We start from the raw sequence: 22,622 nt of genomic DNA on the forward strand, positions 1-22,622 counted from the left end.
GAGATTATTAACAGATGGGAGAAAACTTCTAATGTGTCACAATTATTATTAATGTTATTAATAAAGGTGCTATAGAATGGAAAATCGTATTTACCTTGGCATAGATTAATAATAAGAGTTCTGTACATGGAGATGACATACTGTGAGCCTCAAACACTGTTTCCTCCTCCTTATGTAAATTTGTGCGTGCAAAAGACCACTGAAAAAGAGGCAAATCCCAACAAATCACTGACTGTGATGTAACATTCGGGATCTTTAATGTTTACGCCCCCAACATTTGCATAATGTACACCAGCCCATGTTCTAGGCCAGCCGGACCGGCACAGCTGAATCATCAATGCAGTGTTGCCAGATATTGCTAATAAAACAAACAAAAACCGATAAATAAAATAAGCCGAAATTATTTCGTCTTTTGCAATTCGTTTATCAATGACCCTAAACTGCAGTGGCCTACTTTATTAACTTTCTAAAGTGTCAAAAAAAGTGGAAAAGACAAGTCCAAAAATGCTTCTAACAGCCGGATCTGGCAACACTGAGGCTGCATCCGCACGCTCACTCACAACTCTCTCTCAAGCCTCGTTCACTCCACCAGCATCACACAGATATCATGTTCATAAACATTCTTGCACAATCTCTCAAAATCTGTATCTTCGTCTACTACAGACTCTAACATGTAAGTTTGGATGTCTAATTTCTCCATCATTCACGCCTGACAATCGAGATCTGTTTGCTGTGTGAGCTACTAAAATGAGCCACGCTGTGAAACAGCCAATCAGAGCAGAGCTCAACATCATACATTACCCTTCCAAATAAGGTAATAACAGACCATTTCTTTTTAGGGAAAAATCCTATGGTTGTAAATGGACATGTAAAACCGTTTCTGGAGAATTTTTGCCCTTACTTAAGTCACATACCTTCCATACAGATATTAGAGAATAATTTAAAATATTGTATCAATGAATTCTATGGCACCTTTAAAGGAACGGTTCATTAAGAAATGAAAATTTGAATGTATATTTAGTATCAATTTGGCTACTAAATATCGTTGTACTATCGAATTGGTAGGTCTGTGTCGAATATCATCTTTTATACACAGCAGAGAGCTTTATAATCTATAATAGAACTGGCCAGTTATTAAAAATGTCTTCTGCCAGTATTCTGTTCAGTGGGTTATGAGAAAGTTTGCATTATATATAATTTTTAGAGCAGTCAAGCAAGTATATATTTTTAAACTAGTTAATTACACAGTGGTGAATAAATTGATCACAAATTAATTGCACATCAAATTTGGTTGAGAAGTTACCTCTAAAAGGATCATTTAAAGTCATTATTGTGTTTAATGGGGAAAGCATCAAATAGATATTTTATAGAAATATTTTATTCAAAATAGAATTTATTACACACACTTTTTTTTAAAGCTGCATCTGAATTGATATTAAGATATATTTACAGATGGTTTATTGCAGTGTATAAATTGGCCTCATTTTGTATAAATGATTCAGAAAGTCTTTTTAAAGCAGAATAAATATTATTTCATGTTATGTTATAAAATGTAAAATATGATATATAATTATTATAGAATGTTTATTGGGAATATGACTAAATTAGTACAAGTACTGAATTTGGTAGAAGTCACAAATAACTAGTAATTTTTTGGTTATAAGCCGTATATGTAGCATCTAGACTGTCGGGATGTTTCCGAATGTTCTGTTGTATTGGTCTGACTTCGAACATGCTGAAAACAGTATGTCAGTGGTGAAAATGTAATGGTTCTGATATCAGTGACAGCTGAAACTTCACATCCATTCACCTCTTCTGACACCTCAGCAGAGAACATCTCCATTGATTCATTATGCAGAGTGACGTAAAGTCTGCAGGGTGTTTCTAAATGAAGAGCAGTGACTCATGAACTCCTGAACAACTGAAGGAAGACACATTCTTTGGAGAACCTATTATGCACTGCTTTTGAACTCTGTGTAGCCACTGAAAACATGTCCTGCTTTCATGATGTTGATAGTGCACAACAAGATGCTGATGTTGTCTTCTCTGTTTCATCTTCTTCCTCTATTGCAGTGAGTACAGCTCCAGCCCCAAAACAAGTGAGTGTTCCTCAGAGATGAGTTCTTTAGCATCTTTCATGATGTCCATCAGTAGTTCATCCACACATAAAAAGTTCATAGAAAAGTTAAAAGATTATTTTCTTCAGATGGGCAAAATGTCCAAGAACAAGAAGAAAAAGATGAAGAAGAAACAGAAGCGTCAGGCTGAGCTCTTGGAGAAGAGGATTCTAGAGATAGAGGGGCTGGAGAAAGGCCCTGAGGGGGGAGAAGAGGAAGAGGAGGATGAAACGGAGACGCCCGACAGCACCCCGTCAGTCACCACCCTGCATGACATCACAGCTGAGGCCACGCTGGGTGAGTCAACATCAACTCAAACGTGATTATTAGTGCTGTTAGAGCAAGTAATAAGTTAACGGCTAGTCTTTGGTAAAACCGTACATGTAAACACTCGTCTACAACTCATCGACCTCAAATATGGCTTATTATCTGAAATATGCAAGTAGCAGTAACTTAACATGGGCGCTCAATCGAATATTAAACTAGAGAAATGTGTGCTATTCAGTGTCTGTTCAAAGCCCACTTGTTGGTCTTTTCACGTTGGTCTGAATGAAAATGCAAATTCATTCTTTGCCACTAGGTGCCGCTTTTGGAGCGGTAAAAATATCAGGGTTTCCCAGTTAATGCTGTAAACAAAGCAGCACAGTGCTCAAAAACACTGCTTTATCAGGCATTACAGGCATGATGAAATGATATTCGACCAATCACTGCAGATTAGCGTCACGCAAAGGAGGGGTTTGGAATTTTTTTTAAGCAAATAAGGTAAAAATGTATGCATATTATGAGACAATGAAAGTGTTTTTTTGACCTTGCAAGCATTTCAACCTGTTGTTGGGAACTTCCAAAACCAAAATATTAATGCTTCATTACTCATAATATGGGCACTTTAAAGTCCTCCCTCATTTTTGGTCATACAGATAAGATTTACACATATTTCAAATCAGTAAAGACTTGACTTTTATTTGTGTTTGCTCACAATAACAACAAAACATTGTGCTTTTCTATAATAATCAAAGCAAACAGGATGCTCTTTCTGCTGTCTCGGTCTACGTGAAGTTGAGCCCGAAATTCTGTGTATGCTTATAAAAAAAATCTATAGACAGTGAAATGTCTACTTTCGAAAAAAAAATAAATTCAAATGGAAAACAAATACTCTCAGATTTTGTCATCTGTTTGAAATGGATATATATATATATATATATATATATATATATATATATAGGCGCATCCACTACTGTGGAGGTGAGAGTCTGTGTTACCGAGTTCATCTCTTATATCAAAAACAAAGCAAGCACTAGTTTGTCAATTAATTATTAAAATGTTAATGCAGCCTCCTTACCGTTTTTCCCAGACACATTCATAATCATTATGTTCTGCTATGTGGTGTGGCAAGTTTTATGCATGCACTTATTATGCAATGTAGGCAATTAAATGCTCATTCTTATTACTACGAGTTTCATTTTATAACATCTAATAATCCTTCACTGCAATGCACTGTAATGCATTTAAATTTTAATGCAGAACTAGATGTTGATTTGGAACCACTATGATGGATTCAGTCAGTTCATTCAGGAAAGGATTCTTTCTTTAAAAACTGTTTTGTTATTTGATAAATCTAGCAATGCACTCAGAACACCTTAGCAACGATTAATGCTCTGGCATCCATCAACAACACTGAGCGTAGGCAAATACCAGTTATATTTTCTTATACATATCTAAAGCTGTTACTGCTATTATTAATTATGAAATGACACACTGGGCTTTTTGTGAGATATTCTGTAAGGCAGAAGAATGTCTGCTGCTTTTCTTTGAGTCTACTCACATCCTAGTCATTTAAAAAAAAATAATGCTTCCAGCTACGGTCTTCATCAATTTTAACTGGTGCTGCTGCGCTTGAGTCAGAGTACTGCGTCGAGACACATCAGTGTTTTTACTCCGAGAATGTGTTGAAATCAAACATTTTTGAACTTCATTCCACCCCAGATGGCATCACAGATGGTTGGTCTCAGCACAGAGGCGCCATCAATGGTCACAGCCAGGGGCCTGAAGAAGAGCAGACCCTGGATCTCCAGCAGCAGAGTAAGGACGACACCCCTGTGAACCCCTACGACAGCGGCGCCGAGGGCTCCGAGCCTACTAACCCCTATCCAGTGTGCAACGGCACCACAGAGAACGAGCCCAGTCCTCCGTCCCCTGTCGCCACAGACGGTAATGGACCTTTGATTTGTGGCATGGTTGAGTCACAGTGCCCTAGGGTACAGGATCAAGGGAGCCCCACTGCGGAGCTGAACTGCTCCGATTCTGTTGAGGGCCCCAGGGCGGAGATGGGCCTCACCATGGAGGTGGACCCCAGCGCGCAGGCAGCCACAGAGGAGGAGAGTCTGAAGGATGGTCAGTGCGGAGCTCTCGCTGGAGGAACACCCCAGTTTGCTCTCTCTTTCTCTCTTTCTTTTTCTCTCTCTCTCTCTCTCTCTCTCTCTCTCTCTCTGTTTTCCTAGAGTCTCTAACACTGTCTGCTGAGCTAGAATCACTAACAGCCTGATTTTATGGTGTTGAATAATTTATTTTATACCAGTATTTAACCAGGAAAGGGGCAGTTCACGTAGAACATAAGTTTGATCAAACTATAAAATTATAAAGTTGCAGAGTTCCTCCAGTCATATCAGGAAATTACTTTTGAATTTACAGGCAATGAAATTAATAGGTTTTAAAAGTATGAAACAAATAATCAGTTAGACTAAGGTTAAACTCAATAAATTAAAAACATTTTAATTATCATAAGTATTGGAACAGTAAAGACAAAATTGTTCTGTTTGCTGTGGAGTCAAGAAATCTGTAAATATGATTGAAAGATGAATATGAGACCACTACAGAATGTCACATTTTATTATTGGGTGATTCGGCACGAAGACGTTTTACCAGTTAAGAAGATCAGCTCTTTTAGAGTTTCATCTCCCTATCTGATGTGAGCAGAAGTATTGGAACAGTTGCCTCACAGGTCTTTCTAAGTGTTCAGCTGTGTCCTGTTGCATTAATTCTTCAGATATTAAAAACGGGAAATGTGTCTTAAGCCCCGGACACACCAAGCTGAAGATCAGTCGTTTGCGTTTTAAGGTCATATTCTTATTATTAACAAACCAGTAACTATGACTTTTGCCTCAATAAACTCTTAATTTACTACTTTAGTTAGGTAGTTAAGTTTAGGTATTGGGTAGAATTAGGGATTTAGAATGTTCATGCAGAATATGCTTTATAAATACTAATAAACAGCCAATATGTTAATAATATACATGCCAATAAGCAACTAGTTAAATGGGTCATATGATGCTTTTTTAAAAATCATTATTTTGTGTAGTTGCCGTTACAGAATATGTTGACATGCTTTAATGTTCAAAAAACACATTATTTTTCAAATACTGTACATTATTGTAGGTCCTCTATTCCCCACCTCTCAAACGCATAGTTTTCTACAAAGTCCCTCCTTCTGACAAGCGCAGTCTGCTCTGATTGGCCAACTGATCCAGTGCGTTGTGATTGGCCAAACACCGAAAGCACTTATTAATAAAAATTTACATCGCATCATATGACCCCTTTAATAGTGAGAATTGGTTCCTATACTAAAGTGTTACCGAAAAAATATTTCTTATTGCTGTTGTCTTGAAGTCTTACGGTCAGCATGAAATGAAATCATCCTTTCACATTCTTTTGTCCTATTGTGCATTATACATCAGTGCATGTTAATCAAAACAAAAATGTTTATATTTTATCAAAAAGCAATAATGTGCTCCAGCATGTGCTCCACATTTTTATTTTTTTTGGCTGATGTCAGCAGTCTCTTATCTTGCATTCATTTTAACTTGGAAAGTAGTCATTTCCAACTTCCTCGTGGGATAAGTGCATCGGGATGCCACTTGAAGTCAGTCTTTCCATTTACAGACTTGTGTAAAATTCCACAACAGAGAGATCTAGGGCTTCACATACAGTGGCGCACAGTTATTCACAATAATGACAAATGTTCATTTTTCAAGTTAAGAAGTGCATCACATCATGTAATTATTAGCTTTTGATTATGGTTTCATGTTGACTTGAATTCCTGCTGGTTTGATTTGGATGTTACAGGATTGCCCATTTCAAGTTTCACCCAGTTAAAGGTGCACTAAGCGATTTTTGCCAAATTATGTTGATATTTTAAATCACTAAAACAAACACCCATACCCCAACAGGACCTCGCCCCTATTTTGATATATCCGCCCCACACGTACGTACACAACCATGGCAACAACGATCGTGGAAACAAGTGAAGATGACACAAGCATATTCAAACAAAAGCTGTGGTCAGAATAATTTGTCAAATATTGCCTAGAGTACCTTTTGAAGGCAGGGCAAGTGATTTGGTTCAAAAACATTTTTTGTTATGCTGGTTTAAAGTCTCTTCACATCCCGATAGCAATCACTTAGTTAAGTGGTCTAAATTAATTTATATGTATTTACATCATCTGTGGAAGGCATAGGACCATAAAATGTTCGCCCAATCAGATTGTTTGGTCCGATGACTACGATTGGCTGTCCTACCTGCCTGTAAACGTATGTATTTGCATGCATCCAATCGCTCTATTCACACAAACATGAACCAAGCAAGAATGGAAGGCATTAATTATTGTAATACTATGCACTTTGTACTGTAATGTTTTCTCACCAGTGAACAAGACATGAGGAGGTATTCTAATAGCGTTGTATTCGTCTCTCATGGTGTTACTGGTTAGTGCTGGTCTGCCTCTGCTGGTTCATGTGTTTTGTAGGAGGTGTGGCTTTGGAGAGTGATTTGCAGGGAGGGTGATATCTTACGCTTTAATTTTCTTTCTGAAATTGGCTATCCTGCTATTAAATCAATAAGACAAGCAGTTAACTACAGGTTACAGTTCTAGTGTCTTCATCATGATGCTCTGGTTTTTCATGGCTGATAAAGATTAATAGAGAGCCGCTGCTTTAGACTCAACATCCTACAAAGCTTTATGATTCAGCAAACACCTTGAACCTCGCAGGAGCCAAGCCAGAAGATTTGTGTGTGTTATTGACTCTAAAACCATCTTTCTCATTCTTCTCTTGTACTGCAGCTAAGATTGCAGCAGGAAACCTGCTAGTCGACCCCCTGGATCCGCTAAATGCTGATAAGATCCGAGTGAAAATCGCTGACCTGGGCAACGCCTGCTGGGTGGTGAGTGTGCATTTGAGGTTTCCATGCATTTACACCAGACACAGCTCAGTCAACTCAGAGTGTTAAAGTAATAGTCCACCCTAAAACAGAGATTCTGGCAACCCTTGACTGAACTGATTGATTGATTGAGATGCTGATATCCTCATGGGTACTCATGCCTCACATCTGTGTCAGCGGTTGCTTCTTCTTTATGTAACTCTTGTTTGTCATTATCAGCACAAGCACTTTACAGACGACATTCAGACGCGGCAGTATCGCTCTCTGGAGGTGTTGATTGGAGCAGGATATGGCACCCCAGCTGACATCTGGAGCACAGCTTGCATGGTGCGTTTAAAGACAGCTGACTGAGATTTATTCAGAACCTATATTAAAAAAATTATAAGTAAATAAAAAGGATGAAGTGTGCAGGTTCAAAACACAAAATTTTCAAATTAGCAGCTCTTGCAAAACCCAGTGAGCTGAGTTTTGTGTTAGAATGCCGTTTAAAGTAATGACTCGATACTCAAATTTTATTCAGGTAGCTTTAAGTTAGCATATTGCTAGCATAATGATTGAGTACTTAAACTTGATTAAAATAGTTTTGCGTTAACATGTTGCTAAGCTAATTTAATTCCAGTAACTTCACGTTAGCATGTTGCTAAGGTGATGATTCAATATTCAAATTTGGTTCCAGTGGAGTTTTGTGATAGGATGTTGCTGAAGTAATAACCTGTATACTAAAATTTGGTTTTAATAGTTTTGCGTTAGCATTTTGCCAAAGTAATAATTTAGTTGCCAAACTCTGATTTAATTCCAATAGTTTTGCAGTTGCATGATGCTAAGGTAGTGACTCAATACCCAAATTTAATTCTAGTACAGTTTTGTTAACATATTTGAACATTTTCTGTTAGCATTTTGCTAATAATTCGGTATACAAATTTAATTCCAGTAGTTCTGCATTAGCATGATGCTAAAATTGTGACTCAATACCCAAATTTCATTGTGGTAGAGTTTTGTGTTAACATTTTTGCTAAAGTATTGACTAGATACTCAAATTCGATTTTTATAGTTTTACGTGAACATTTTTGTAATGATTAAAAAATAAGTATTCCAGTAGTTTGATTTTAATAGTTTTGCGTTAACATTTTGCTAAATTAATGATTCGATACACAAATCCAATTCCAGTAGTTTTGCATTAGTATGTTGCTAATGTAGTGACTTGATAAATTTGATTCCCGTAGCTTTAGGTAAGCATGTTGCTAAAGTAATGATTCGATATTCAAATTTGTTTCCAGTGGAATTTTACAAATTATTTTTCAAACCCACTGCGTAACAATCGTGTTGCAAGCTGCCCTTGCTTCAGTCAGCCTTCCACCTAGAGAATCTGATACTAGGATCGCTATGTCCACACACATGCATGCCTTCTCAAAGTGTCTCTCTCCCTAGGCATTTGAGCTGGCAACAGGCGATTACCTGTTTGAGCCTCACTCCGGAGAGGATTATTCCAGAGATGAAGGTAATTATTCTTCCACAGCTTGGGATTCAACCCACACAATTTAGCAGACCCACAGCCAATCAAAGCTCCAACTCATAAACATCACACTGCGCCTATTAATTAGCACTTGAACGAGAGCCATTACTAGACACCCAATGCATCCATTTCTCAAGCGCAGTGTAATATTTGCGCTGTCACTGTAGAGATGGCACTATGGAGTGAATGGACAGAGAGGTTTTGGAGCTGTTTTAAATATAAAAGTCTCATGAAGTTTCAGCAGTTTTTGCGTTGCTGATTGGTCACAGTATTCCTGCTGTGCTGAAACATGCATGCAATATAATAACTAGGAATGCAGTATATATCAATACCACATCAGCCTTAATTTATCAGTTTTAGTCGATATCATATATTTTTGTATATATCATTTTTACACTTGGATTACGTTTTCCATCATTAACAACTTTAGGGTTCATCTTTAAAAACAATAATAATCTTATATTGAATAAATATCAAAATGTATATAGTTTTTTCATATTGTACATATTTAACCCTGGAGCACAAAACCAGTCTTAAATCACTGGGGTATATTTTTAACAATAGGCAAAAAAACATTGTATGTGTCAAAATGATCGATTTTTATTTTGTCAAAAATCATTAGAATATAAGTAAAGATCATGTTCCATGAAGATATTTTGTACATTTCCTACCGTAAATATTTAAAAATGTAATTTCTGATTAGTAGTATGCATTGCTAAGAATTCATTTGGACAACTTTAAAGGCGATTTTCTCATTTCGATTTTTTTTTGCACCCTCAGATACCAGATATTCAAATAGTTGTATATCTACCAAATATTGTTCGATCCTAGCAATCCATACATCAGTAGAAAGCTTATTTACTCAGCTTTCAGATTGACACTTAAGACTGGTTTTGTGGTCCAGGGTCACATATGCTGGGGAATGCTTTATTTTAAGGAGTTCTTGTTAAACGTTACATCCACTTACTATTATGATAACAATTAATTATGCATAATTACATGCAATCAACCCTAGACCAAAATCTCATCCTAACCATATAATAAGTGCATGTAGTTCATTAATATTACCAAAGACTATAGAATACCCAAGACATGTCACTCGTATTGTTTTGAATGGGGAAAAATGCACCTTAAAATAAAGTTTAACCTAATGTTGTTATGCCTTTGCATTTGAAAGGATTGATTTTATTTATTTTTATACAAAATATTATCAAATTTGTATTTTTTGTCTGTAATCCTGTTTTAATATTAAATTAATAGAGGCTTTCACAGTTTTAATATTGCAGCTAAATAATACATTTTTATAATTAATAAATGTATATGTATATTGTATCCTAGATTTTTATTACATAGTAATTCTTGTAAATAATTCATATATATATATATATAAATGCACACTCTAAATCAGTGGCAAGCATGAATTGGCAGGACAATAGCTAACATTTCAATTCAGGGGAATACTTTTAAAAGTTTGCTGCTTGTAAATGTCCGAAGCTTTTCCTCAATCCTCATTTCTATGGTAAACAGATCACATCGCGTTGATCGTCGAGCTGCTGGGGAAGATTCCTCGTAAACTCATCATGAACGGCAAATACTCCAAGGAATTCTTCTCCAAGAAAGGTACATCTGTCAAAAGACACTCGTTACATGATTAATTGCCTAGCTAATGCGTTTCACGTACTTGATAAACCCGCTGGCAGTGTTCAGTAGCTTTGTGTGAATGTCACAGTTTGACTGATGGGGTATGTCTGCACTCCCATTATTAGTATGACTATACATGTTTAGTGTGCGTGTAAATGCATAGTCCATACAGCCGCTTTTATTTCTGTTGGGTTCCAGCTGTAACCTCTGTGTCCATGTATTTATTTGTACGCTAGGTGACCTGAGGCACATCACCAAGCTGAAACCGTGGGGTTTGCAGGACGTGCTGGTCGAAAAGTACGAATGGCCCCGAGAGGAAGCCCAGAATTTCTCTGACTTCCTCCTCCCGATGTTGGATCTCATTCCAGAGAAAAGAGCAACGGCTGCCGAATGCCTCCGTCATTCCTGGATCGCCCCCTAGTGGGCAACGAGCTCACTCACTGACAGACGCCGACTTAAGAGCTGTGCCTGGAGTCACGGCAGATATTAACAGCAAGTTACAGATCCAGTTCTCAAATCGGCGTCGCTTTTTTACATAATTGGTATCATTTGAGTGTACGTCATTTCAGTGGTTTGTGCTCTTGCTGATTTATCTAACAACCACTTTTCTATCAATATCCGTCATATCACAGGATGGTTTGAAACATCTCATCTTCTCAACTCTGTTTTCTTAGTGTTTGCAGTAAATCGCACTCAGTAGCTGATTGTACTGTTTTTCATTTTATTAAAATGATTGTTAAACGCAGCTGTTTCCCATATCTTCACGAGGGGTATTACATCAGCTGTCTGAATGAAGGGAACACGAATGGACGTTTTCGAAGTCCTGAGTGCGTTTCAGAAATTTTCATATCGAATGTGAGCTACTCTACAGCGCAAGAGAAACACACACTTGTATTTTTAACGCAAAGGGCAAATAGAAAATCTAAGAGAAATGCTAACCTTTCATGTATCATAAAATCCTTAAAGGACTATCATGGATTGTGCAACAGTGAAAAGGACGTTTAACACATGAACGCCAGGGAGGAGTTTAGGTATCAAGGTCATTAGAAAATCTCACATCAGTGAAAACGTTTCAAATTTTGTACATACTCATGCCAAAGAGTTGGTTCCTCACACGATCAGTGGTGTACAGTCTTACGTCCCATTATTTGTGTACAGTTTTGCTATGAATGAATGGCTTAAGGAAAATGTTGGAGAATCACTGATTTAGAGATGCCTTGATGTGAATCTGCAATGATCTGTGCTTCTTTTTGAGCTTTTTGTTTTTTCACCGTGTTGCTTCAAGCAGCAGATTGTGAAGGGCCTTTGCTTTCTCTTTTGGACGAGGCGGTTTCATTTGACCTGCACATCATGTGCTTCTCCACTCTCCTCCATGAACGTCTCACTGCACTGAACTAAAATAGTTTCTGTAGTAACTTCAAATAAAGTTTTTGAAATGGCAAAAGGATTTTGTAGCTTCATAATGTGCACAAGCGTATCTGGGTTCATTTTCAAAAAACGTTTCAATTTGCTCAAGACTGCATTGTAAAGAGTGACTGCTTCCTTGTCTACACAGATTGATTTTAGCACAAGCATAGCTTCTTTTATTATTACGAATGCCTTCACGGAACAAGCTGGTGTTTTGTGTCCTCAGCGCAGCACTGAACGAGGTTTCTCATTCAGGAACAAAACCAATGATCTAGATTAGATCTGATATGATGTCATTGTGGAGGAAACAAGAATGATCTTTAAGATTTAATGGAGTCGAAGTAGACAAAGTTAAAAACTGTTTTTGAGAGATCAGTTGAGTGGGTGCTTCAACCACTCAACACAAAGAGTTGCTAGTGTAAAGTTGACGGAGAAACGAAGCTTCAAATCAACTGCCATCAAAGGCCGGTGCCCCTGCTGGTCAAAATGGGGTAAATGCAATGAAAACTCAGGTCAAACATGCATAAAACGGCTTTTACAAACCTAATGCAAATATTTTTATTGACTAATTTGAATCTATCAAATTATAGTCGTATTATGCATGCTGTTTTGTCAATTTTCAGGGATGGTTTTGTTTGTTCTTTGGATGGCTCATGCTAAACAGGCCAGTAAAAAAAGCTCATTAACTACTATTGCTGTTTTAATAGACGTAATTATACAAATGTCTCATTAAAACATCTACAAGTTTAGAAAACTCGAGATCGGGTAAAAAAAAAACTGTCCTTTGGACATTCTGTGGCGTGTTTTTTGAAAACATTCAAAAATGTGAAATTTACAATCTCCTGCAATGCTGCAAACCTGCAGCTTTAAAGATATGATAATGCTGTAACAGGTCCTCACGTGATATGAATTTGAAGGTCAGTACATTTATGTGCAGGGGATCTTCATGCTTCCTCTAAAGACAAAAAACACAGCCTTGTATGAGGAATAATATGCGAACATGAATGACATGATTAATAGTGTTTTTCTGTGTTGTTGCGAGTGACCGAGCACGCTAATGAAAGCACACAAATTCTACACAAATCTGTCACGGCTAATAGAATTGATTTTACCAACGCTGCATGTCGGAAGTGTGCTCTCAGTGATTACAGAGCTCTCTCACAGCTGGACGCTTGTCTCTCTGGGCATTGTTATTTTTACACAGCAGAAGATACACACGCTTTTTTATTAAAAAAAAAAAAGCAACTTTACATCAGAATGAGCTGCAGCTTTAGTAAGATCAGATAAAATGGTGAAGACTAGAACGTAGGATGCTGTAAAAAGAAACGAAACACCCTCTGCCCATCTTTCTTATATTATTTAGAGGAACAGTTCACCAATCTAAATAAATTTGTCAATATTTACCCCCACCGATACTAGTTTAAGCACATATCACTTCCTTTCCTCTAAACAGTTAAGGTAACCAGTGCTTGATTGCATGTAATCTGGATTACATAATCAGATTCCATTCAATTGTATTGTTAAAATCACATTGCATTTAATTACCAAATTACTTTTTTTATGGATTACATGATTGCATATTAACACAAGAACATACATAAATGTGAAACTCAATCCCATTCCAGTGGTAATCAAATGTAGTCAGAATGCATTACTTAAAATGTCTAATGCTACTAGTTACAATTTTTGTCTTGTAGTTTTGTAATCAGTAATGGATCTAGCCAGTACTGGAGGTAACAGTAGTCTGTACTTTTCTTCTCCACCTGGAAGTCTTCTGGCAGCTGTGTGTCTTGATGGTTGTCCAGGACGAAGGCCAGGAAAGATCATGTGAGTGAGTCCATGATGATGATGATGATGAGATTTAATAAATTGGTCAAAAGTAACAATACAGACTTGACTTATTGTTAGAAAAAAGCAAATGTATGTTCTTTTGAAGTTTCTATTCATCAAAGAATGTTGAGAAAGAAAGTTTTCCAGAATGAAGAATGACACTAAAGACTGGAGTAATGGCAATTATGGCAATAAATTACATTCTGAAATATATTCAAATAGAAAAGAGCTGCTTGAAATTATAATCATTTCACAATATTACTGTTATTCCTGTACGTATTTGTGATCAAAATACTTGCTTCTGTGATATTGCGCAATAAGATGCCATCAATATAATATCAGTATAACATAGTATAATACAATAGGTTTACACGACCAACAAAACAACCCCCCCACTCCTTACAAGAAATGATGTAATAAAATATATTCAATTTGTTTTTATTCTTGGTCAATATGGTGAAAATGTTAAATACTTCTTATAAACCCACCCTCAGAATTATTCACTGTAGAAAAAGCAAGACGACTTCACATTAGAGTCAAAAATACTCTTGGCTACCAGAAATACTTTGCATTGGGACTGTTGCCTGGCAACTTCAGCCACACTTAACTCATCGTTCATTATTCATATGACAATATACTCTGTGCAGGGCAGCTGGTGCTGGTGTGGGTAGTGCCTTACACACGCTCGCTCTCATCATCACTTTCATTTATTGAGTATGCATTGCAAATGCACTGTTATGTAACATGACGTGATGAGAGGGTTATCCGTGTCCTCATTGACTGCTTCATTAGATGGAACAAAACTTTAAAATATTAAATTTCACAATGCAGCACCTTTTCCATTGATTTTTTTCACAATATATTCCATAGATTTTACTGTAAAGCAGCATTGCCTTTCAATAAGATGTGGAACTATCCAGGGTGCTGAAGTCTTGAGTAACCTCATGCAGTTCAGGACTGAAATAAAGCTGTTTATTTCCCTATTCGGCCTCACGAACTTTGAAGCATCTAAAGAGTCAGTACTTAATAACTGTAATATAATAACTACTATAATAACTTTTACAGACCATTAACTCTCACTGTATTGTATTAATAAAACTAAATCTTTAATATTTACATTTGTATTAAAATATTAAACAACATCAGCACACAGTTTAAATCCCTTTAAACAAAAAGCAACAAACAAATGCAACTCGGTTTAATATATAATAAATTATAATTAATATTATATTTTTAAGAAAATATTAGATGTGTCCAGATACTTATTGGGGTATAATATTATAATATAATATAACATAATATAATATAATATATTGGTGGTTCAATATTATTGATTATCATATTATAATTAATAAAACTCAAATTCAGGAAAATAGCTCCACTAACCAGCTGCCAGCTGCCTCCATGTGCAGATCTTGTTCACGCTGCCTGAGCTGCAGAAGACAAACAAAATAAACCAGACAATAGACCCTACAATCATCAGCAAAGAGATCCCAACGAAGAGCATAGCGGTTTTGAAGGCACCTGAAGAGATGGATCCAAAGTTCAAAGCACTGCCCTTACACACCAGCTCCCATGTGATAACCCAATGCAGTAGTTAAAGAGCCCAAATTAGCCTGACAGAGGGGTGTCAACAAGGCTGAATGAAGACCACCACACAGATGATGGCAAAGCAGATGGTGAAGATAGTTCACAGCACACTGATGGCCCTGAAGTTACTTTTGTAACATATCATTTATGTGATAGATTTAGGCAGCCTCCTGGGCTGATAATATTTTAGTCATGTTTGCTGGAGAAGATGGTCCACTTGAAGTTATGCGATAGAGGAACTCTCAGAGAGAAAACAAGGAACAGCTTGGTATTTGAGAAACATGGCCAACTTCACACATTGTCTGGTAGTCGAATATACGTAGAATTAATCAGCAATCTCCCAAAAGTCTTTCTTGTTTCAATACACTGCTTTAAATAAAGATCAAAACATAAAAATAACAATTAAAAAAAATGGATATTAAATGCCTCCTTTCTGAAGGAAGTGTACAGCTCTGGGCTCTGAGAGATGCATTAGATAATGTAACTAAGAAATTTCTGTAAACTGAGTCTCCATCTACAGGTCATAAGTGGTTAGATGTCTCCTCCAACAGTGTCCTTTCTTCATTCAGACAAACAATCTGGTACTGTGAGATCACTGAATTATTAATTACTGGAGGTGTAGAGTTACGCTCTGGCTGCGTCTCAAACCTAGAGAGCTGACTCACCATCTGCGACTGAAACAGCTCTCTGTCATTCACTGTGCTAATACTTTTCAATGAAAATAGACAAAGCATACAGCCTGTCTCTTTAGTACCATACACAGGAGGACTGACAGGGAGACAGAGACAGACAGACGAATGGACAGACAGACAGATCGTTGGATAGACGGATGGACATAAGGACGGACGGACAAACGGATGGAGGTACAGACAGATAGACAGACGAAGAGACAGGCAGATTGATGGATGTACAGATGGACAGAGACAGACAGACAAAGAGACAGTCAGATGGACGGATGTACAGATGGACAGAGACAGACAGACGAAGAGAGACCGTCAGACGGATGGATGGAGAGACAGACAGATGGACAGAGACAGACAGATAGACAAAGAGACAGTCAGATGGACGGATGGAGAGACAGACAGATGGACAGAGACAGACAGACAGACAAAGAGACAGACAAATGGATGGATGGAGAGACAGACAGATGGACAGAGACAGACAAATGAAGAGACAGACAGATGGACAGATGTACAGATGGACAAAGACAGACAGACGGATGGATGGAGAGACAAACAGATGTACAGAGACAGGCAGACGAAGAGACAGTCAGACGGACGGATGTACAGATGAACAGAGACAGACAGACAGACAAAGAGACAGGCAGACGGACGGATGTACAGATGGACAGAGACAGACAGACAGACAGACAGACGAAGAGACAGTCAGACGGATGGATGGATAGACAGACAGATGGACAGAGACAGACAGACAAAGAGACAGTCAGACGGACGGATGTACAGATGGACAGAGACAGACAGACAGACAGACGGATGGAGAGACAGACAGATGTACAGATGGACAGAGAGACAGACGAAGAGACAGTCAGGCGGATGGATGCAGAGACAGACAGATGGACAGAAACAGACAGACGAAGAGACAGTCAGACAGACGGATGGATAGACAGACAGATGGACAGAAACAGACAGACAAAGAGACAGTCAGACGGACGGATGTACAGATGGACAGAGACAGAAAGACAGACAGACGAAGAGACAGAAAGATGGATGGATGTACAGATGGACAGAGACAGACAAAGACAGTCAGGCGAACGGATGGAGAGACAGACAGAATGACAGAGACAGACAGACAGACAGACAGACGAAGAGACAGTCAGATGGAGAGACAGACAGATGGACAGAGACAGACAGACAGATGAAGAGACAGTCAGGGGGACTGATGGAGAGACAGACAGATGGACAGAGACAGACAGACAGATGAAGAGACAGACAGATGGACGGATGTACAAATGGACAGAGACAGATGAAGAGACAGTCAGATGGACAGATATATAGATGGACAGAGACAGACAGACAGACGAAGAGACAGTCAGATGGACAGATGTATAGATGGACAGAGACAGACAGACAGACGAAGAGACAGACAGATGGACGGATGTACAGATGGACAGAGACAGACAGACAGACGAAGAGACAGTCAGGCGGACGGATGGAGAGACAGACAGATGGACAGAGACAGACAGACAGACAGACAGACGAAGAGACAGTCAGATGGACGGATGGAGAGACAGACAGACGAAGAGACAGTCAGATGGACAGATGTATAGATGGACAGAGACAGACAGACAGATGAAGAGACAGTCAGATAGACAGATGTATAGATGGACAGAGACAGACAGACAGACGAAGAGACGGGCCGACTAATATTGGTACCCTTGATAAACAAAGGCTGCTGTGAAAATAAATCTGCATTATTTATATTTTTGATCTTTCATTCAAAAAAATTTAAATTCTAACTTTTCATTGAAAAAATAAATAAATATTGAAAATGGAGGGAAATCTCATAATAAAATAAAGCTGTTCTCCAGTGCGTGTTGGCCACAATTATTGGCACAAGTAGATTAATTCCTAAAATAATAAAAATGTAGTAGTAAAATGTCTCTAAATTCTATTCCCATTCATGTTTACATTTTTAACAAACCAGGGTGATTAAGAGCATGCAATTATCCAGCCATGACTTCCTGTTCCACAGAATTAATGCCAAATTCCCGTAACTGTCCATCACAAGATGTTAAACTAAGGAATAGTTCTGATGTGCAGAACAAGATTGCTGAGATTCATAAAATAGCAAGTGGTTGAAAGAAAAGGGATAAAACATTGAAAATCCCCATTTCCACCATCCATATCTCCCTAATGCATGGTGAGGAGGAGGCCAAAGTCTCTCCAAGTATCACAGCTGGAGAATTGCAGAGATTAGATAAGTCTTGGGGTGAGAAAGCCTAAAAAATATTAAACAGCCCCTACATCACCACATGTTGTTCAAGAGAGTTTCAAGAAAATCCTTAGGAAAATATGAAGGAATGGTCTCTGTTCTCTTGTCAAGTGTTCTCCAAACTCATCAGGCACTATAGGAGAAACTCAGAGCTGTTATCATGGGAGAAGGACATTGCAATAATTGGGTGCAAATAATAGTGGCCAACATGAACTAGAGAAAAACATTTATTTCATCATGAGATTTTCCCCTCATTTACCATTATTTTACTTCAGTGAAAGGTTTGAAATTTATGAATTTTTTGAATGGAAGATAAACAGGATAAATGGTGCAGGTTTATTTTCACAGCCGCATTTACTCATGTTTACCAAGGGTTATTTAGTGAAGGGCGCTGTAGGTTTGGCTGTTTTCCTAGTACCATCATTCTATAGCAAGCTATTCAAACTTCCAGAAATAAAAAGACAGAGAGAACAAACCGAAATATTGCATTGTCTCAAGTGTGGAGTCAACCACAACGTTTGCCAAGCTATTCCTGTTTTGCAAGAGTAGCCTTTTCCAAAGGGTCCAATGACACTCAGCAGTGTCATGCTTTATCCATTAGGTGGCGCTGTAATATTGTGAAAACTCTACTTGACACTCAGAGGACCAAGAGGGCTTTCAGCTCTGAGTATGCGTCTCATATTCAGTTGAAACAGTGATTCAATAACTGGCCAATTATTCTATTACAGTCAAGTCCTCTGTTCAGAGTTCAGACAGAATTTTATTAATGTTATGGTTTAATGTATACAGATATTGTGTGGCAAAATCAGATTAGCCCTGCTGTCAGTAAAATTATATGTGCAGACTACTACATAATCACACTGCCAGTTTTAACAATTGGCCCTGTTCCCATTTTTTTTAAGTGACAGAAAGAGACAAATAACATTGACATTTAGAGAGAATAATGTCACCATCCCCATCACCTGTCCCTCCGGTGCATAATTGCACAATAATTCATGATTAAAATATATGAACCAAAGGTGCTGGGACAATAGCACAATACAGTGGCCCCCTGGGGTTGAATAAGGAAATCAATGAAGTGCTCATCTGCCAAATCAACCGTCCCACTGGCTTTGTCATGAAAAGCTGCCAGACGCACGTCAAGTGACGGACAGAACGTGCCATCTGCTGCTCTCGATAGCATTTCATAGGGCAGAGAAACAGCTTATTTCATTTTATTTTGTTAATAAGTGTCACACCATGGAAAGCACTGATGAATTACAGTGAATGACACAACACCATTAGTACAGAAAGCTTCCTAATGTGAACTGACTGCTGTATGATATATTAACAATGCTTTGCAGCTTTGATGGTAATGTGATTTTCCTCTGGGACATTTAGGAACCACACGTTCCCCCTGCTATTCAACAAAGATTTCCTTAATAATGTTAAACCAAATGATATATGAACAAACTGATCTGTCAGACCCATGGTTCACTCACTTTTTATCACTTTTATCTCAGCAGTGTATTAAAACAGTTGCTTTCAGAGCAAAACAATAGATGATTTTGCTAGTTTGCAGTGCTTTAATTCCAGCTTTCCTTTTCATAAATGGTATGGCAAATTCCCACCAAACACTTATTGAACTTGTTTTGAGAAGTGGTGTACTTTGTTTGAAAGACTAAATTATTGTACTGACTCTTATTAGAGAAAAGAGAAAGTTTTTTGACCCTCAAAATGTCTGTTCTGGAAGTACGTTTGACGAATTTCTGTGAATTTCTGTGAAATTCTGGTATGAATTTCTGTGAAAAGTTTGAATTGCTTTCGCAAATATACAAAAATAGCCTACACAAAGTCTTTAAACAGTTGCCTAACGCGACTATATGTGGACTTTAAAATATTATATTATATATAATTTGACATTTGAATCGTCTCCTTTATTTATTTGCATACGTATGTATGAAAAATGCCTCTGATGTAAATGCAAGTCAAATTAACCATAAATGTAGCATGAACATCCCTTAAAGGAAAAATTAAGGTGCAGTTCCGTGAACAAAAAATTGTCAATTTTCTGTAACGTAGCTATGCGTAGAGCTCAGAAGTCAATTTTCAGCACAGCATGAACTTGAACATGAGCAAAAACTGCATGGGGAACTTTTTCACCCTTGCACAAAAATATTTCCTATTGAGATATATAGAATTTGACCTCAAAGTTTCTCAGAGGTAAATGTGATTATATCTTGCCACATGACATTATAAAAACATTATGCTTGGGTTAAAAATAAACTCTTATGAAAGTTTTTTCCAACGACAATGCCCTGCATCTTCTTTTTTTTTTTTGTTGCTGTGTAAACATGACCATATTTGTGTGAATAAAACTAGCACACTGCAACACTAGAGACCTACAGTACATTCAATCAGACAATGTCATCCTCTGGTCCTTTACTGTGTGGTCTTTCTACAATGTGGCCAGACAGCTGGTGTCCATGAGTGAAATGTACTTACAGTAACGAGCACTTCACCAGCAGTATTCTCTTAAGGATTTGACCCCTCTTGTTTTAAGGTCCTTTACTGTAATCCAGTCTGCTGATGCCTTTTAATGAAATCTTTATTGTTTACAATCAGAGATCATAAGAAGAGTTGTGTTCCCTCGTGGCTAAAGGGAGATGCTTATCTCGTGGTGTTTCGCCCTCAGGTTTGTCTATTCACACCACTTTGTGGACATCCTAAATGATAGCCTTTTTTTCGTTGTCAGGACATGGGCTCTACTTATCTTTTTAAAACCGTTCCCATGGAAACAGGGTGCAAAATGCTCAAACTGTATCTCGCACGAAACTGGTGCAAGATCAATAGGCCCTTCCTCCAAAATGCAAGGGTGTATTTTGCATTAATTAAGGACCAGCCGACTGCATAAATCATATTCAAAACGTTTATGATTTACTATGTTTCATAGACAGTGTTACTTAACTGGGCTTGGTTTGTATTGCTTATTTCATGGATGGTCTTTCTTGTCGACATGTGCGCTCATGTGGTTTCAAGTGATCTAGTTTAGGCTTGTCTGCTCTTTTTACCCATCCAAGACAAAAGAAATCCCTCCCTTTCTGCGCCGCCGTGACCTCACTGTCATCCCCTTCACACACCAGGCTTTTCTGTCGGTCATGTGGCATGAACACTATCAATAACTGTGTCAGTGGGGCAAATCCCATAGGCTATGCTCAACCCCACCATCCTGAACCCAAATCAGCGTGGGTAGAGTGAAACTGCACGCGTCACAGAATGGAGGCCCCCAGAAGAGACCCTCTTTTGACCACCAGACCACCCTGACTATTGACTTCCTCCTCAGCCAACTGTGCATTTATCACACCATCTTTGCCTTTGTCAACATTCGATGGGGTAATTATTCCCCTCCTTTATGAAAACCAGACGCCATTTGTTGCACAGAACAAGCAACTGATTAGCAGGGCAAGCTAATAAAAACACAGCTAATTTATTATTATTATTATTACACAGCTAACAAACATCAATTGTGAACGTTGGAATATTATAAGCTACCTGAAATTGCTGGGAACACATTATTAGCTTTTAAAGCTTGCCTCATGAATATTAATCAGGTGGCGTTGGATTCATCCAGTAGTCATCCAGTAGTACTTTCAGTTCATTTAAAACATATAAACTTTATCTTTAATATTGAATAACACATACTGTTACAATTATAATCAAGGACTTATGTCTTTTAGTGCTATTTAAAGTAAAGGTACTTATTTGAACTACAACAAAAGACCAGACAGATTTAAAAATGCTATCATTTGAAGTTAAACTCTTAATTTGACAATATTACAGGATGAAAACAGTGGACTTTCTTTAAGCACGCATAATTTCATTAATATTACATTATCTAAAATATCAAAAAAATTAAATATACTTTTATGATTTTGAGTACCGTACATAAGCACATTCAATACAATTAAGCAGACTTTTTTTCAGACTTTTTTCCACAAGGGATAGTTCACCCAAAAATGTGCACCAAATTACTCAGGTTGGAGCACAATGTTCACTAGATCTAGTCTAACATGAAAAGTGAACTTGTAACATTTTGACTGTATATTTCTACAGTAGAATGGTGAAGGAATAATTCAGTTTACTCGATTTGCTTTCTTTGTTCCAAACATGTGTGATTTTCTTTCTTCTGTGGAACATAAAAGAGGACTTGTCTCAGTTTTAACGGGCACCAAAACTGTTCTTCTGTGTACTGTAGAAGAAAAAAAAGGTATGAAGGTTTGGAAAAAAGGAGGATGAGTACCCCTTATCACTCTATTTACTGTAGAAATACAGACAGTCAGCATGTTGCAAGCTGACTTTCATATTACACCAGATCAAGTGA

General features: G+C 37.7%; 1 protein-coding gene across 5 annotated transcripts in view; it reads left to right on the forward strand.

Annotated features, from left to right (window-relative positions):
• The window catches only part of srpk1b (SRSF protein kinase 1b), a 36,920-nt gene extending 24,993 nt beyond the window's left edge, over positions 1-11,927 (forward strand). For 4 of the 5 annotated variants that reach the window (XM_059538412.1, XM_059538411.1, XM_059538413.1 and 1 more), the window contains 8 exons: positions 2,074-2,099; positions 2,207-2,414; positions 4,101-4,508; positions 7,232-7,332; positions 7,549-7,656; positions 8,758-8,827; positions 10,370-10,462; positions 10,720-11,927. In XM_059538412.1, coding sequence (XP_059394395.1) covers positions 2,074-2,099; positions 2,207-2,414; positions 4,101-4,508; positions 7,232-7,332; positions 7,549-7,656; positions 8,758-8,827; positions 10,370-10,462; positions 10,720-10,904 — 1,199 coding nt within the window. In that variant the 3' untranslated portion in view covers positions 10,905-11,927. The remainder of the gene's footprint in view (positions 1-2,073; positions 2,100-2,206; positions 2,415-4,100; positions 4,509-7,231; positions 7,333-7,548; positions 7,657-8,757; positions 8,828-10,369; positions 10,463-10,719) is intronic. The other variant, XM_059538414.1, reaches the window with a different exon arrangement.
• Positions 11,928-22,622: the final 10,695 nt, after the last annotated feature.

This window comes from Carassius carassius, chromosome 44, assembly GCF_963082965.1.
Source record: "Carassius carassius chromosome 44, fCarCar2.1, whole genome shotgun sequence".
NCBI lineage: Eukaryota > Metazoa > Chordata > Actinopteri > Cypriniformes > Cyprinidae > Carassius > Carassius carassius.